The sequence below is a fragment of the Ambystoma mexicanum genome, chromosome 8 (assembly GCF_040938575.1).
Source record: "Ambystoma mexicanum isolate Mex_15411 chromosome 8, UKY_AmexF1_1, whole genome shotgun sequence".
Classification (NCBI taxonomy): Eukaryota; Metazoa; Chordata; class Amphibia; order Caudata; family Ambystomatidae; genus Ambystoma; species Ambystoma mexicanum.
In genome coordinates this window covers 1,696,296,895-1,696,315,554 of record NC_090929.1, presented here as the reverse complement: position 1 = coordinate 1,696,315,554, position 18,660 = coordinate 1,696,296,895, and the positions used below count along the sequence as shown (strand labels likewise).

Here is an 18,660-nt window from a genome sequence, read left to right as displayed (position 1 = left end):
AAGAGCTTCAGTCAAGGGGTGGTTGAAATTGCTTAAATCCATGTCAGGCAGGCTTTAAGAAGGGAGTGGGGACAGCTTTAAACAGCTTTGTACTATCTCTTCTATCGGGGCAAGCGAAAGATCGAGGGGGACTGGTTCTTCTGGCCTTCCTTGACATAGGCAAAGCCTTTGATCATGTAAATAGGGCAATTCATTGGAAGTGCTTAAATGAAAATGGATGCCCCCTGCCCTTAATTGGTATCTTAGAAGCTCTCCATTCGGGGACCAGAATTGAAGTTAGGCTGGATTCTCATGGCTCATTTACGGACTGGATAGAAACGAATCAGGGATTATGCCTGTTAGGCAGAATCACATGCAGTACCCTTTGGGAACACCACACACAATTAAGACTACAAATGACAGTGCAAATTCACCTTTGGTACAAGCCTGTACTACACAGTAAATTGGTAGCGAAGACTGAGCATCCAGACTTATCTCATGAGTAAAGTGAGCAGTATCAGAAGTTACACAAAGGAGAGCAATTACTATGGTTCAGGCAAACACTGACTCAAGGTTTCTGAGTAAAAGATTATACATTTATTTACACATCAGTTATAAAACATTTCACTATTATCAAGTAGTTGAAAAATCACAATCTTAATACACCACACCACACCCAATAGATTCTGGACAAGTTAAGCTCAAAAGTATGAGCAAAATGGCACTCCAGTAATTTAAAATGGAGGGAAAGGCCAAGTTAGACAACAATTGAGCAGCACTAGCAAGTAAGTAAGCAGGGCAATCTAGAAAAAGTAACTACAGTGAGGAAATCAAATCAATAGGCCAGGGCCAAAGTCAATGGACCAAAGTCTTTTCAGGGGATCACACAGTTCAGAGTAGTTTGCGGTTAAGTCTTTACCAAGAGTTCAGAACGAAGTTGGTTGGACGAAAAGTTACTTTAAAGAATAGAGAAGGACAAGTGCTCGGATTGGCAAAAGATTTCAAACACTTTTACCGCGGTCGGACGGAATGAACGACCGGATTTGAACAGTACCTTAAATGGAGAAGAAGGCTGTAGCTGAGGCAGACGTTCCTGGCAGATCCTACAGGCTCACGGTTCCTAAAGCGACTGTCGAACTGAAGACTGGAGGGTCCTGCACTGCCCAGGGAAGAAACCAGCAGCAGAGCAAAGCAACAAATAAAAAGTGCGCTCCTTAAAACACAAGCAGGGTCCGATGCTCCTGGCTATCCGGTTTCACTGTAGCTGTGCACAGCAAATTCGACCAGAGGAGGGAGGCCTGGCTTGCAGATCTTCCCTGTCGTCGAAGTTTTAAGATTCGGACCCGCAGCAGGGCTTCACCGGGAGGTCCAGTCGTGGTAGAGGTCCTCTTCTGTCAGCTTCTCTTCAGTTCTCTCGATCCAGTGGCGACTCTGCCTTCTCAGTACCAGAGACCTGCTGTTTATGCAGTTTTCCCCCATTCACACAGCCTGGCTGTCAATCACACAGCAGGGTGGCTCTCCGGGCGGGACAGTCACCACAGCCAATCACACAGAGTGCGACATGGGTCTCCAAGGAGACCCTGTGCAGGGAGTCTCAAACCCCTCCCTCACATCTTGTCCCCCTCAGACATTCAGGCGCCTAAGGTGGGCTTCTGTGCAGAAGGCAGCCAAAGGCGGCGAACAAAGGAACCAAACCTGGTTTGGCGTGCAGAGTAAAACACGAGAAAGACTTACACAAAGAAATAGCGAATAAACCCAGCCCGAACCAAATAAAAGTAAATATGGTCCAGCGGGTTTAAGTTTGAGGCTACCAAGATAGCTTAAAACAATACCAAGGCTATTTAAAATAACCACGGTAGGAAAAATAGGGTAGAGACCACTGCCACCAGCCAAATCTTAATGAAAAGGGAACGAAATAATGTTCCATGAGAAACAGACAAAAAGGGATAACTATTAACCCTTTCCAGAACTCTATGTAAGATAGTTTGTACTTGGTCTGTGGATTTAAAAAGACTAATAAAGTCAATGGCAACTTTACATGTTCTGGGAGACAGTAGTCAGTCCCAGAAAATTGAGTTTAGTGTGGGAAGTCTGAAAAAGACAATCCTGTGTCACTGCACTGAAGGTGCTGTGTAACACACAGTAAAAAGATGATGCCTATGGAGTAGGTGAGGCTCCACAGTCTATGAACACAAAAATGTCAAACACACACAGCAAAACACATATAAGAGTGGGAAAAAAGGCTCACACTCTTACCAGGTGAAAAAAATAAATCCTAGAAATCCAGCAAAGCTGCTGAGGGACTCAGTATGTAAGGGAAATTAGCCATTTTGGAGAATTCTCCCTAACAATGCCAGGGATGTGTCCTCGCTCTGTTCTTGTTTAGTTTTTATATAAAGGATATGGCTGACTGCTGGAACTCAGTAGGGAAAAACCCACCAAAACTGGGGGAGGACAAACTGCAACACTTGAAGTACATGGACGACATTTTCATCTCTGACATGACTCCCATTCAACTGCAGAGAGCTTTACAGGCTGTTAACATATTTTTATCTAATTTGGACCTGCCAATAAATAGCACTAAATCTAAAATCTTGGTGGTGAATATAGAGAGGTCCAAATGGAAAACATTTGTTTGGTCCCTAAAGGGCCAAGCTCCGGAGGTCGTAAACAAGTATAAATACCTTGGCTTGTTTGTTTATGATGGGAAGGGTAGGAGAGGATCGGATGGAGACTTAAAATCAAAATTCTTGACGGCTACAAGTCAGCTGATTTGATTTTAAATTTGGCAGATTTTCGGTGATGACCCTGATGAAGCTTGTTAGACAAAGAATTGTGCCAAAGTTGATTTTTGGGCTCAGACCATGGAAGACAGGGCGCCATGGTCAAAGTTGGAGGCAAAGTTGTGGAGAAAGGTTTTGCGCCTCCCAACCTCAGTTCCCTTGGTAGGGATCTTGTATGAGTTGGGACAACTTCCAATCAAGACACTAATTGATTGGGGAAAACTACAAATTTATGCTAGCATTATCATACCCCCAAAGGCTTCCTTCTTTGTATACCTTAACTTGATGTATGTAAAGGGCAACTGTAGGGTTCTTGAGAATTGGGTACAGTGGTGCACGCAGGTTCCTCTGAAAATTGAGTTCTCGACACTGGAATTGATACCGAATCCACACAAAGTGAAAGAATAGTTGTACAGATATGTTTGGATACAGTTGAGGCCTGACCTGTTGTAATATTGATGTTTTAATGACCACTTTGTTTGGTCAATGAAATGTTTTAATGTCCTGGCCCCTTATTTGAAGAGGCACCCTTCGAGAGATTTTAGGTTTAAAATGTTGAGGTTGAAGCTAAACTTGTTCCCAACTATGGAGGTGTTGGGAATAAGGAGGAAGGTGCCAAGGGGACAGAGATTATGTCGACATTGTGCACAAGAGGACGAGACCCTGAACCATCTTGTAAATAATTGCCCCGCTTTGCCTTCTTTTTGGAGGGAGAAAACAGAATTGTTTGTTAGTTAATCGCAGGACGAGCTATGGACCAGAATTTTAAATACTAATGACATTTCCTTATCATTAAGATTTTTAGAACTTGTGGATGTTGTTTTAAACTTTTAGAATAAGGTCTTGAAAATGCTTAGGATGTATTTTGTATTAATGCTTGTCATAAGTTAAATTGATGTTTTAAAATGTGTGAAAAGTTCAGTTTATGTATTAAAACGCACAATAAATAAAATAAATGCAATGTGTGTTGTGTTCAGTGCAACTGTGCGTTGTGCTGCACCGTAATGCACTGTAATTGAAAAAGGCCGTAGGCTACATGCATTTGCTGGATAGATACTGGAGGAGCATGATGTCTGGTTTCTTTTGGCAAGTCGACTTGTTAATCTACGGGGTCAGGTACATTGCACCCGGGTTGAGAGGCATAGACGAGCCGTAGTATATGTGCTGGTAGAGTTATTCCCTCCAAAACCCTGAGACCCATTGGGAGGCTAAGGTCCACTTCAACTCAGACTGATGGCCTGGTGGTGAGCCGCATGGGACCTCTTTATTCTATTTGGCCAGATCGGGCAGCAGACAACGCTGTTGTGAGGGCCTCGGTAAGGTCAAGTAGAACTTTGTAAGGCCCTAGAAGTATTAACACGATGACTCTGGAGGTCCCCCAGGCTCCTCAGGCTGCCCCAGTGATGATGTGGGTCAAATTGTTGCAAAAGAGGATCCACTAAGAGGCTGGCGAGATCTAAACCTGATATGTTGTTTTAAAGGACACACGCATGGCAACAAAAACACCTATAAAATACTATAAGCGAGGGGCGTGTCGGAGGTGTTGGGGGTGAATGATATTTCCTTCAAATTGTTTCCCGCTGTTCGCATCTTATCTGAGGTTGCTATGTCCGTTTTTCTTTTGTCAATGTTAATGTCCGTTCTTGTATCTGGAACTGTCGGGAGGATTTGGCTTCCAAGCGGATTGAGGTTTTTGAAGATACCAAGGCTGAGTTCTGCCATAGTCATGATTCCTGGTATCATTGGCAGGATTTGGGGGAGGTCGAGGATGGGACCAACCCCAGCATTTAAGGCCTTGTGGCTTTTCTGAGCCTTTTATTGATCCTAATCACTGCATCATTGACTTGACTAGATCTGAACTGGAGGTGAGGTTAAGTCAGCCCTCCTCAGCACCCTTCCAGATTTCACAGCAGGCCCAGGACAGGTTGTATGCCTATGCATTCAGCACCCTCCATTGAAACAACCTTAAGGCCCTAGCAGAGAGGGAGCCTCAGTATTGTACCAAGGAGGGCATGTTCGAGGGGTTCACCTCTCTCTCTGATGCGCGGCCTGAGTTATCCCTCTGTCCGCGGTCCACAGAATTGCTGGTGTGTGTTTCATGGAATGTAGAGGGTATTAACACTTGAATCTGTCACTCTCTGAAGGGGGCAATATTATTTGAATACAGGAAACCTGGGTGACAGAGAATGTTGTTGTGGAAGGGTTCAGGGCCTATTCTGAGCTGGCAGGAGGGTTTGAGAGGGCATTGTCATGTAGTGTTATGTATTCTGGTTAAGTCACTATTGGTGAGTGAACGTTTTCATTTAGAGCCCTCCTTCCCTTTTTTGCAGGCAGTAAGAATCCGCAGAGTGGGTGGCTGCAATGTCTTGGTAGTTCATTTTTACAATAGCCCCATGCCCAATTTGGTAAGAAGTGCCTTTCAATTTTAGCCTCCGTGATGGAGGATTTGGTCAGATGGGTGGCTGCAAATGAGGCATTGCTAATTTTTCAGGGTATTTCAATGCTAACCTGGGTAATGAACCTGGTGACACTTTGTTTGATCCTACTGAAGATGACTTGGATGGCATTTTGCCCCCATCATGAAGGATGTCAGAACTAGTAGAGAGGGGCTGAGGATTTGGAAGTGTCTCTATGGATGGGGATTTCACGCAGCGCATGGTCGCTTCCCGGAAGATAATCTGGGGAATTAGACTTTTTTATCCACGCTGGGGTGCTCCACCAATGATTATTTTTGTGTATTTCCCTATCCGGATGGAACTGAGACTTCTCGGCAGGCCATCTCCCTTAGGGTCTATTGGCTCCCGCGAGTGGTCCCTGTGTGTTCTGCAGTGTCAGCGGAAATGGCAATCAGTGGATCATTAGAGTATGTTGAGGGATTTTGGCAGAAAGAATTGGCAGATTTTGGAATGTTTCTTTTCTGGTAATACAGACTAGGTTGCTATTCAATCTTATTTGGTACTTCTTCTGTCCAACCTGTCAGATACGTTTACTCAGAGGGTGGGCAAAAGGAAGAGCACCCCACATCTGAGTCTTTCTTGTTGAGAACTCTGAAGAATACCCTGGCTACAAAGCTCAACATAGTTATGGCCCGAGCTATGTATAAAGAAGTCATTGCCCGCAGAAAGTAAAAATTTAAGCAAATACATGGGAGGAATGGATAACTTCATTGGTTACCAATGATGTCAAACTTTTTGGGGGAATTGTCAACAAGGGGCCTTTTCATAAGTTCGGGCAGGGTGATCTCCCGGTGACTGTCCCGGAACAGCAATGGTACCACATTACTCTTTATTCGTAATGGTATGGTGGATAGGAACAGTGAGAGACCTTCTGGGCTGGTTTCAAAGAGCCCTTGCTTGGCTTTGTAGATAATACTATTGTTTTTACAGTAGAGGAAGTACTGTCAGCCATTAAAAACCAGGGAAGGAACAAGGCCACTGGCCCAGGTAATGCTCCTGCAGATTTGTTTTTGAAGGAGCCGAACCTGTGGGCACCCATTTTGACATTGGGGTTTAATGCGGTCTGTGCTTGAGGCCCTATTCCCCTATTCCCGCCTCCTGGACTATCTGTCCAATATATAAAACGGGGCCACGGGCGTTTCCAGCGTCTTACAGACCAGTCTCACTTTTAGACTCTGTTTTTAAGGTTCTGGGGGAAGGCCATCTTAGAGAGACTGGAGTCGTGGGTTGAGAATTCAAATATTTTCTCACCATTTCAGCTGGGCTTCAGACCAGGTTTGGGGACAGCAGAGCAGGTGCTGAATCTTTATTTAGTGCTGGCATATTCATTATTCATTGGGCAGGAGCCTATTTTGTTGGCTTTCATGGATCTGAGCACTGCTTTTGGCAAGGTCAATCGTGTTGGGTTGTGGAAAGGGATCAGATCCATAAATTGTCCTGGTTCTTTGTTGGATCTCTTGGTGAGGCTACACCAGTCTACAGTGGCTCAAGTTAGGCATGGCGTGGCCTGACAATGTACCCCTGTTATTCAGGTGGAATGTGGGGTCCCCCAAGGCTGTGTGCTGACCCCTCTCCTTTTTTGCCTTTACAACAATGTATTATATGATTACTTATTGAAATCTTCCTCTGACTTCCCTAGGCTGGGCAATAGGCGTTTGCCTTTACTCGCCGACACAACACAGATGATAAGGTTCTTGTAGCTTGCACTCCCAGATCTTGACAATTTCTTGTGGATGATTATTCTGTTTTATGGGTACATTGGGGCTGAAGATAAGTGCTCAGAATCGGTCGTTATGGTCTGTTGTAAGGGGAAGCATTCCCCACAGTTTTCAACTATTTTTTGTACAGGGGAGATAATCCCAAGAGTGGACATTATGATTATCTGGGCGTGAGATTCTCTGCCAATTTTGAGGTGTCTGCACATATTGAGATGCGGTCCTTCAAATGTAACCAGGAATTTGGAGGGGTAAAGTAAAGCCGATTGAGCTTGTGCTCAAAGCAACTTCTGAGGCAAGATATGGCATGGAGTTTTGGGGATTTGGTAATCTGGACTCTATTCAGGTGGCACATAATATGTTTTTTAAGGGTATATTGGAGCTGTCTGGGTCTACCCCCACTTTTGAAGTTCCTGAAGAATTGGGCTGTTGGTTTCTGAGAAATCTGGTTGCATCCTTGCCAGCCAGCCATTGGCTCAGAATCTGGGGGAACACCAAAGGGATGCTGACCCAGGAATTAATCCGTTATTTCGTGGGTAGAGATTCCTGCCTCAGATATATGAAAGCCCTTGCTGGTTAACGCAGGCGTGAGTCACTGTAAAACGAGTGTGCTCCAGCATTTCCTGGCAAGGAGAGAGTCTTTGGAGATCATGAAGCCGGCGAATAGGAAACATTTGATTATTTCGTCTTCCGTTCTTCAGAGATACCTGAGTTGGGTCCTCCATCCATCTCAGCGTTTTATGGTTTCAAGAGCTCTATTTAATTGTATACATTTGAAAGCGGTGCTTAAGGTCTTATCTAAGGGGATTGCAGATCAGTCACGCACTCTCTGCAGGGTGCCTAAAGAAGACCTGGCACACCTTTCTGTTGTGCCCTGCTTTTGCTCCGATCAGAGAGCATACGTCGAAACCCGTACTGCATGGTTGGGGCTTTCGATGCTGCAATTCCACATTGTACTTTCTGTTAAGGGTGGATTTGGTTCAGGTGAGATGGGCTGTTCTGAGGTTTTTAAGGCGTGCAATGTCCTAAGACCAGTGGGTTTATGAATCTTGTGATTTTGTTTTTAAGGACTTTCCAAAGTAATTTTAAATGGTTTAATCTTTATTTGTAATATTCTTGATTGTTAAATTTGTAGTATTTTAATGGTATGCTTTACTTTACCGAAATAAATATTTTGGATGAGGAAGTGTTTTTTAAAATGAATTGTAAAAAGTGTTGTTTTTAAAAGCCACTGTAATGCTGTGTACTGTACAACTGGTTAATAATTAATAGGGTTTTAAAAACACAACCTGTCTTGCACCAGGCATGCAGACATTGACAATTGCAAAGAAGCATGCACAAGCCTTTGCAAGAGATAAAAGGCCAGGGGGCAGCTGGATGGTAGCACATGGCGCTACATCAGTTGGGTGTCCCACAGAGCATTGAACGGCACTCTGAGACATTACACACAGCATTATGCACAGCACGGGCATGCTGGGAGCAAGCGTTCAGTACTGGCCAGATGGTTAATAGTAGCCACCATATGTGCCTATGTAAAAGAGGACAAGAGATCCACTGTCGGGCCCAAAGGCCAGTGCTCACCCTCTAATACTTGTAAGACAAGATAGCTGCACCATGTGAGGAAAGGGGGTGCAGGATTCACTTTCTCCAACATGACTCAATAAGGAAGACTTAGTAGTTTGGCAAAGGGAAGTCCGTTTAATGACAAGTACATCAAACAGGGAAACAATTTGGAAATCAGCATTCTATGCGATCGCCTGTCTCGCTCCGACTTCCACGAACTTCAGTTGAACAGTAACTTTTATACACAAAACTCGTCATCATTGACGTCTAACTCTACAAAACTCGTCTTGCAATATAATTGGTTAGAAAAGGTAACTTAAGTATAGGTGCTATATCTGTATACGGTAACAGAGCATTTGGATTGGATAACTCTTATCGGGTGGGCAACTATGTCCAACTCTCTACATCACGCGTGACAGACGTTATAACAACTACGACGTCTCATTGGTTCTACAAGCTATAGGACCCTAGATTATTTGGTCCATTGTGATTGGGTGGGTTACACTCCTAGACATAAATCTCCACTTTAATTAGCAGCATACAGAATAGACACACAGGTGCCTCATGCCCTAGGATTCACCCTGCCTCCTTTCTATCAATCAGTATCTTTGGGCTATGTGTCAGTTAGTTGAATGGGTATGGCCTCAAAACTGTAGCCTCTTATCAGGAAAAGTTATGGCACCCTCGGGTTCTGGGTGACATCAGACATTGGTGCCTCCTTGTGCTTGGCAGGTCACGTGTCTGTTCACCATGAATTTGCTTCAGTTTCCAGTTTTTCGTGTATTTGATTCTCCTTTAGCCTCGCCACATGCCTGGGCCCCCCTTATCTTGACCTTCACGGGGCAGGCTGGTATGCTCTTAAGTTTCGGTTCTCCGGAGTTGCTGCTCTCCTCCCTTCCTGGAGTTGACCTTGAATTCTCAAGCATGAGCTACTTCTTACTGAGTTTCGATTCCGCGCTTTCCTTTGGCTTCAGCTGGAATATGAATCTCAGCCTTGGTGGCCCCTCTTGCAGCCTGGGCTTAGTTCTGCTTTACAAAATGGAGTCGCACTTGTATAGCGTGCTTCATTGAGATATATATATATATATACATATATATATATATATATATATGGTGCATGCAGCTCTATTCTTCTACTAAGCATTGCAAGCAGTATCGTTTTCTTAGCTTCTTGCATTTAAAGCCTATTTACACGCATTAACTGGTTGGTTGCGTCCATCTTGTTTCATAGCAACGTTTCCTTACGTTTTAACATCGTCTCTTCCTGTGTCTATTACATCTATTTTCATAGCTACTCACACTGGCGTGCTATCTTCGGTAGCCGGTTTCGTTCATTCGCGCATATGTCCAGGCCCATGTGTCATTTCCACTGGCCCTCTATTAAGGCTCTTTGGATTTCTTCGTGGATCGTCTGTAGGTACTCTTCATTTCGTCTCAGCTGCTGGTATGGCTGTCTAAGAGGGTAATGTGCAGCCCATGGTTGTCTGGTTATGGGTGCTTCAACAGGTACGGCTCTTCTGATGTACACTGGGCAGAGTGCCAATGCAGCTCTTTGTTGGTTCATTTTCTCCTCATACTTCACATACCTTGGCGAGTACGCTCCTGGTACCTCGTAATGGGGGGCAGGGGTGCAGGCCATGTCTGGGACCTCCTCTACACCTAGACCTGGCTTTCTCTGCGAAATTCATTAAATGCATCATGGGACATTTTTAAAAACTTTTAATTATTAGTACTAACTATAATTGACACTTCATAGGCCAGACTAGCGCTCTCATTTCCCCTCTCTCATTGCCACCTCTCTCTCTCTCTCTCTCCCTCTCTCTCTTTTTCTTTCTCTCCCCTCTCACTCAATATGTTTCATTCTCTCTCTTGCTGCATGCTTGTTCTCCCTTTTTCTCTTTCTCACTCCATGGGCCTCATTACGGGTCTGGCGGTCCGGAAATAACAGTGGCGGTAAACCCGCCGCCACTGTTATTTCCAGACCGCCCGATCTCGAGTCCTGCAGGCAGGAGGTGGCGTTCCAGCCAGGTCTGACCTGGCGGGTTTAACACCGCCCGCCTGCAGGCAGACGCTGAAACACCAGCACCATCACGAGATGGTGCCAGTGTTTCCATGGTCCCCATTCCCATTGAGTCCTATGGGACTCAATGGGAATGGGGATTTACCGAATTCCGCCTAAGGAATTCCCGGGACACCGGGGTCGTAATGCCCCGATAATTCCGGGAATCACAGAGGCGGAATGGTAAAACGTGTCTGGCGGTAACCGAGCGGGAAAAACCGGCAGGTTACCGCCGGACTTGTAATGAGGCCCTATGTCTCTGTCTCTCTTGTAAGAGTCTTGTTGTCACTTTCACATTTTGCTAGAGCCACCCCAGCTGTTGCCATATCTTCATGGACAGGAGTGGATGTAAAAGTAAAATGAGACCCGCCATTACAGAGACATCCCCTGAGGTGGGGATCGGCCTGGTATTTGGAGAAATGCGTTGTCATTGCATGACTAGAAAGAATATTGCCATCACTCTGATGGCTCATTGTTTGTCGGTGGGGTGGTGCGGGGGTGGGGGGATTTGTGAGGGAAATATGGAGAGGCTCTGCAGCAGTTCGTGGAGTTCGGATAGACCTTTAAGGAACAAGAAGACCAGACTGCAGGGTTTTTAATTGTGTTTGTTGTGTTCTAGCTTTAGTCCATTATTAGTGTTTGTAAATACTGTGACACATGCAAGGGTTCAGCAGGATAATCAATCAGAGACCAACAAACAAAATTAAACTCTGGGCCTCATTCCGAGGTTGGAGGTAGTCATGGTGCTATTAGCGCCATGACTACCTCCAATACCGGTACTGTGTCAGGTCCCGTTCAATGGGGACTTACCGGTCTATTCCGACCTTTGCGGGACCGGTAAGTCCCCTTTGAAAAAGCCATTCCCCATTCCCATTTCAGCCCCCTTAGGGCTCAATGGGAAGGGGGAAGGTGCTAATAATGGTACCGCAAATTAGGATACCTTTATTAGCTCTGAAGTCCATTAACGGGTCCCTTCCATAATGGCTGGCAAAACCAGGCGTTAAGGAAGGGACCCGCTAAGGGACCTCGTAATAGGGCAGTAAGGGATTACTGGCACCGGTGCCCTTACCGGTGCCGGTAATCCCTTACCACCCACCTCGTAATGAGGCCCTCTGTCTTCGTACTTACAAAATAAACAGATAATTGGTTTAATGGTCTATTAAAAATGGAAATTAATTTTACTAACATTGTAAAGCGGTTCATTTCTAATGATCACTTCCAGTATATATTGTAGTCATAAGAGCATTACACTTGTATTAATGAGCAAAGTGCATTCCGAAAGTCTAGAATAAACACTAACATTATTTTTTGTTAGAAGGCTATCATTCCAAGATGGACAGTCTGGTGCATTTCTTTTGTTCCCTTTTAAAATATCCCCATGAGAATGTGGGAGGGGACAAAGAGCACCAATGTGAGTTCCTGGCTGTTTCGCACAGAATCAAATAACAAAGGGTAGCCACAGAGCTTTACATTTGACAAATATGTCTGTGATAAAAGATGTGTATTATTGAATCGCTAAGAACATAAAGCAAACTGGGCATAGTGCATATTTAATTTTTCACAGCACTTATCCTAACATTAGCAACTTTCTAGCCATTAAGAATTTGTGGATAAAATACCTCTAACATCTGTCATTCTAAATGGGTCAGCGCAAACGTTTACAAGTGATTGCTCTGGGTGTCAGTGTAAGGATGGTGGGGCAGATGCCCAGTCCCCGATGCACTAACATATATATATATATATATATATATATATATATATATATATATATATATATATATATATATATATATATATATATCGGATTTTGTTTGGAAAAGCAAGCAAGTTATTGGTTGACAAGGGGATGAGAACCTGGTGCAATCTGATAGATGGATTGACTATCTCCAGCTGCTAAAGGTGTGCACAGAACACCCGTTACTGTTTGCTGATGTAAAATGAAAATGCTGCATTTTGCAAATGTGTATTAGTATAGTCAACCTATTTTAGGTTTTGGGGTTAAAGTTAAGGGCTTATGCTTGGAATTTAAATGTACAGTAGTCTTAGGGGATTGATTGTCCTTAGACGTAAGGATTTAGATTAAAGCTCAAGGATATCTTTGTGTTCAGGGATGGGGTTCAATTTATTTGCAGGCTGTTGAGCTTGATTTCAAGGGTTCAATATAGCTGTAGGCTGTTGAGCTTGATTTCAAGGGTTCAATTTAGCTGTAGGCTGTTGAGCTTAATTTCGGGGGTTCAATTAAGTTGTAGGCTGTTGAGCTTGATTCTAGGGATTCTATTCAGTTGTAGACTGCTGTGCTTGATTTCAGGGGTTTAAGATGGCCTTAGGAGTTCAGTCTTTGCTGCTGTTGCACTGTACGACTTCAGTTTCAGGTTTATGGATTTATATAGAGACTTGCTGGTTCTGGCTTTTATTGGGACTGCTTCATTAGTTTCAGGTGTCTAGGCTTTGAGAAATAATATTTGATCAATGATTTTGGCTTTGTCGGGTTTAGGCCTTTTAGCTTGCGATATAGGGCCTTGACGTTAGTGTTCCACTTAGGCTTGGGGCAGGGGTTACAGGGATGGTGAACTCTAGGTGCTGTGTAGGGTTAGGGGTTTAGAGTTAGGGTGGGTTAAGGCCTGAGCTACATGTGGTCATACACTTTAGCTTTCACTTCATCAGTTTCTTTGACTTAATCTCAATCGCAATGAACATATTAGTCCAAATGAATGTATAATGAAAGAAATTCAAACAGTTTTTATTCAACATGAATTACTCAACCTGAAACAGCCGTAATAAACGTATACTAATTGGATCACCCGTGCATTCCAGGGATTATGATGGCCTGTCTGTGTTAAATCTTGCCTTTATTGGCGTCTTGTTCACTTGGAATGGTTTGCTTCTTCGTAGATAATCAGAACAGATTGTGAATAATGATTAAATTGCTCTCTTCTTGCCTTCTTACAGCTATCACAAGAACAACAACACGCTCAGGTAACTTCACTCTCCCACCCGTTCCTTTTCAATTACTGGAAATCTCTACTGATGAGTAAAAAGCTGTGAAGGGCATAAGATAAAGGTTTGCAAGAGGAGAGGAGGAGAGCGACAGCAAAACAAAGGATTGCTGAGACAGAGCGGGCAGGTAGTGATGAGCTGTAAGACATGCTGTGGCAGGGATGGCTCGTGAGAAGGGTGGCCTCTCAGAGCAATGATGAGAGAGAGGGATTGTGTGTCAGAGACTGAAGACTGAGAGATTTATAGGGTCTGAGTACAGGTCATAAAGTGTCAGAGAGCTACAATGTCAGACGGATGGCATGTCAGAAGGCTGTGGAAACAGAAGGATGAGGTGCTAGGGATGGCATGTCAGAAGGCTGTGGAAACAGAAGGATGAGGTGCTAGGGATGGCATGTCAGAAGGCTGTAGTGACTAAAGGATGAGGTGTCAGAGGGATGGCATGTCTGAAGGCTGTGATGACAGAAGGATGAGGTGTCAGAGGGATGACATGTCAGAAGGCTGCAGCGACAGAAGGATGAGGTGTTAGGGATGGCATGTCTGAAGGCTGTAGTGACTAAAGGATGAGGTGTCAGAGGGATGGCATGTCATAAGGCTGAATCGACAGAAGGATGAGGTGTCAGAGGGATGGCATGTCTGAAGGCTGCAGCGACAGAAGGATGAGGTGTTAGGGATGGCATGTCTGAAGGCTGCGGCGACAGAAGGATGAGGTGTTAGGGATGGCATGTCTGAAGGCTGCGGCAAAAGAAGGATGAGGTGTCAGAGGGATGGCATGTCAGAAGGTTGCAGTGACAGAAGGATGAGGTGTTAGGGATGGCATGTCTGAAGGCTGCGGTGACAGAAGGATGAGGTGTCAGAGGGATGGCATGTCAGAAGTCTGCAGCGACAGAAGGATGAGGTGTTAGGGATGGCATGTCTGAAGACTGCGGTGACAGAAGGATGAGGTGTCAGAGGGAGGGCATGTCTGAAGGCTGCGGTGACAGAAGGATGAGGTGTCAGAGGGATGGCATGTCTGAAGGCTGCGGTGACAGAAGGATGAGGTGTTAGGGATGGCATGTCTGAAGGCTGCGGTGACAGAAGGATGAGGTGTCAGAGGGATGGCATGTCTGAAGGCTGCGGTGACAGAAGGATGAGGTGTCAGAGGGATGGCATGTCTGAAGGCTGCGGCGACAGAAAGATGAGGTGTCAGAGTGATGAGATGTCAGAGGGATGAGGTGTCAGCAGGATGAGGTGTCAGATATATGGGGTGAATAGAGTTTGCAAATATTGTAACACATGCGTGGGTTCAGCAGCATTACCAATCAGTGGCCAGCAAACAAAATTAAACTTTGCATTAGTGCTCACAAAATTAACCATTAATTGGTGTGGATCTCATCCCAACCCATTACGAGATGGAAGGACATGTTGAAAGTCAAAATAGTCTGGATTCTCTGCAAATGTAGCTGTTAAAAATGGAAATTAATTTTACTAACATTGTAAACCAGTTAATTTTCTAATGATCACTTCCCATATATATTGTAGTCATAGGAACATTACACTTGTCTTAATGAGCAAAGTGAATTACACAATTCTAGAATAACCACACAAATTATTTCCCATTATAAGGCTACCATTCCAAGACAGACATCTGATACATTTCTTTTATTCCCATTTATTTATAAAAAAAACTATGAAAATGTGGGAGGGGGCAAAGATCACCAATGTGAGTTCCTGGCTGATTTGCATATAATTAAGGAACAAAGTGGTCTTTACATCCAACAAACATGTCTGTGATAAACGGGTTGTATGATTGAATCACTAAGTACATAATGCACACTGGTCATAGAGCATATTTAATTGTTCACAACAAGCCATGAACTATAAATACATGTTGTGTTAGTTTCAGGATTTCAATGTGTGGCTAAAATAGCTCTGACATCTGTCACTTTATTTGACGTTTAGAAGAGATAGCTCTGGGTGCCAACATAAGGATCGTTGTGCAGGTACCCAGCCCTTAATGTACTAACATCCTTAGAGAAAAATATCATACTATATAATAAAAGGTCAGATGTATGTTTGTCCAAAGCCGTCCTGCCCACTTCGCCTGTTATCACCGGTAATGTGAGCTGTTGCCTTATGCATACAAACATAAGACTTCACGTTCACCTTCCAGGCGAAAAAAATGTGTATTTCAACAATGATAACATACAATAAGCTGCAGAAAAGGGCCTAAGAAGGGATACCACTTTAGCAGCATACTCCAAGTTGCATACACTAAGGCAATATATACATTTAAAAGAAACATATAAACAGAAATTCAATTGATTTAGAACTATTTCTCTTACTGTACCTATACATTATGTAATTAATATGTAATTATTTATTGTAATATTTCTTAGTATGCATTACATCAATAATATTCTTCATGTACTTTTTAAACATATACTTTATTTTATGATCTCATGTCTTCTTTGAATCATTCTGCACATGAATTGTATTCCTCTGACATCACTCAACATTGTATATTTGAGTCCAAAACCCATAAATGGAATAATGAGGAGAAGATATAGCAATTGTCCGTATGTACTATGTTGTACTTTCAACAGATTCTGGGAGATATTGTTTAAGGTTACTACTCCTAAAAGGAGTAAGATCCTTTACCATGTATTTTTTCTTTTTATTAACATAAATAACGTTAAAATAAACCACCCACTATATTTAGACTCTGAAAATGTCCTCCTTTACGCACATTAGCCCATGTACATAGGCTTTTCCACTAGTATTTATACAATATTTTGTTTGGAAAAGCAAAAATGACATTGGTTGCCAAAGGGCCGCAAACCTTTACAATCTGATAGATGGATGGACTATCTCCAGCTGCCAAATGTGTGCACAGAACATCGTCATTTACTGTGTGCCGGAATAAATAAAATATAAAAAACAAGGGAAATTCAAATAGGCGTTAGAGGAGGCGAGACTCGAACCCAGGTCCCCTGGATACGCACGCTTCAGAGGCAAGTTTCTAACCACTTCACAACCAACACCACAACTATGCAACCCGCAGAAACATTCATGTGCTTTAACAGAGCCGGGCACATCATCATACGTCATCATGCGATTGGCTTGGCCAAAACCTCATGTGTGGACTGTGCAGTTTCAATCTTGAACCACTGCCTGGAGAGAGTGGAGAGGTGCTGTTAGTTTATTGTATGACCTAAGGTCACTCGCCAAAACAAAGCATCTTATTCCGAGGAAAATGGTGCATTTTGAAAATGTATATTTATATAGGCGATTTAGTTTAAGTTTTAGGGTTAAAGGTGAGGGTTTATACTCTGAATTTAAAAGTACAGTAGACTTAGGGGATTTATTAAAGCTCAAGGATAACTACGTCTGTGTTCAGGGGTGGGGTTCCATTCAGTTTTAGGCTGTTGAGCTTGATTTCATGGGTTCAATTCAGTTTTGGGCAGTTGAACCTTATTTCCTGGGTTCAATTCAGTTGTAGGCTGTTGAACTTTATTTCCTTGGTACAATTCAGTTGTAGGCTGTTGAGCTTGATTTCATGGGTTCAGTTCAGTTGTAGGTTGTTGCTCTTGATTTCAGGGGTTCAATTCAGTTGTAGGCTGTTGAGCTTGATTTCATGGGTTCTGAATCTCACTTGATTTCATGGGTTCAATTCAGTTGTAGGCTGTTGAACTTTATTTCATGGGTTCAATTCAGTTATAGGTTTGAGCTTGATTCCAGGGGTTTAATTCACCTGTCAAATGTCGAGCTTGATTTCAGGTGTTTAAGATGACTTTAGGAGTTCAGTCTTTGCCATTGAGCTGTAGGAATTTATTTGTAGGCTTACGGATTTATATTGAAATTTGCTGGTTGTGGCTTGTCATTGTGCATGTTTAATTAGATTCAGGTGTTTAGGCTTAGTTTTGGTCTGTGAGAATTCATTTTTGTCTTACAGATTTGGACAAGCGGTCGGGCTTAGGTTTAGGACTTTTAGTCTGCGATATAAGGGCTTGACTTTAGGCTTATGCTTAAATGTTTAGTGTTCCACTAAGACTAGGGACGAGGTAATGGGGATGGTGAGCTCTGGTTTGTATGTGCATAGTTTAGGTTTTAGTTGAGGGTTAGGTTTAGGGTGTGGTAAAACTTGAGTTAGGCATAGGCTTTTAGCTCATCTGCTTCTTTGAGTAGTCAGTAGTCCAAATAAATGTATAATGAAAGAATTTCAAACTGGTTTTATTCCGAATGAATTAGCCAACCTGAAACAGCTATAATAAACGTACACTAATTGGATCACCCGTGCATTCCAGGGATTATGATGGCCTGTCTGTGTTAATTCTTGCCTTTATTGGCGTCTTGTTCACTTGGAATGGTTTGCTTCTTCGTAGATAATCAGAACAGATTGTGAATAATGATTAAATTGCTCTCTTCTTGCCTTCTTACAGCTATCACAAGAACAACAACACGCTCAGGTAACTTCACTCTCCCACCCGTTCCTTTTCAATTACTGGAAATCTCTACTGATGAGTAAAAAGCTGTGAATGGCATAAGATAAAGGTTTGCAAGAGGAGAGGAGGAGAGCGACAGCGAAAGCAAGGATTGCTCTGACAGAGCGGGAAGGTAGTGGTGAAGGTAGTAAGACATGCTGTGGCAGGGATGGCTCGTGAGAAGGGTGGCCTCTCAGAGCAATGATGAGGCAGAGGGATTGCGTGTCAGAGATTGAAGACTGAGAGATTTATAGGGTCTGAGTATAGGACATAAAGTGTCAGAGAGCCACAATGTCACAGGGATGGCATGTCAGAAGGCTGTGGTGACAGAAGGATGAGGTGTTAGGGATGGCATGTCTGAAGGCTTTGATGACTGAAGGATGAGGTGTCAGAGGGATGGCCTGCCAGAAGTCTGCAGCGACAGAAGGATGAGGTGTTAGGGATGGCATGTCTGAAGACTGCGGTGACAGAAGGATGAGGTGTCAGAGGGAGGGCATGTCTGAAGGCTGTGGTGACAGAAGGATGAGGTGTTAGGGATGGCATGTCAGAAGGCTGTGGTGACAGAAGGATGAGGTGTTAGGGATGGCATGTCAGAAGGCTGTGGTGACAGAAGGATGAGGTGTTAGGGATGGCATGTCAGAAGGCTGT

At 43.6% G+C, this 18,660-nt stretch overlaps 1 protein-coding gene across 14 annotated transcripts in view; it reads left to right on the top strand.

Annotated features, from left to right (window-relative positions):
* Positions 1–18,660, top strand: part of LOC138473332 (deleted in malignant brain tumors 1 protein-like) — a 678,824-nt gene that overhangs the window by 273,070 nt on the left and 387,094 nt on the right. For 6 of the 14 annotated variants that reach the window (XM_069612004.1, XM_069612002.1, XM_069612003.1 and 3 more), the window contains 2 exons: positions 13,505–13,531; positions 17,971–17,997. In XM_069612004.1, the coding sequence (XP_069468105.1) occupies positions 13,505–13,531; positions 17,971–17,997 (54 nt within the window). The remainder of the gene's footprint in view (positions 1–13,504; positions 13,532–17,970; positions 17,998–18,660) is intronic. The other 8 variants (XM_069612011.1, XM_069612008.1, XM_069612006.1 and 5 more) reach the window with 2 other exon arrangements.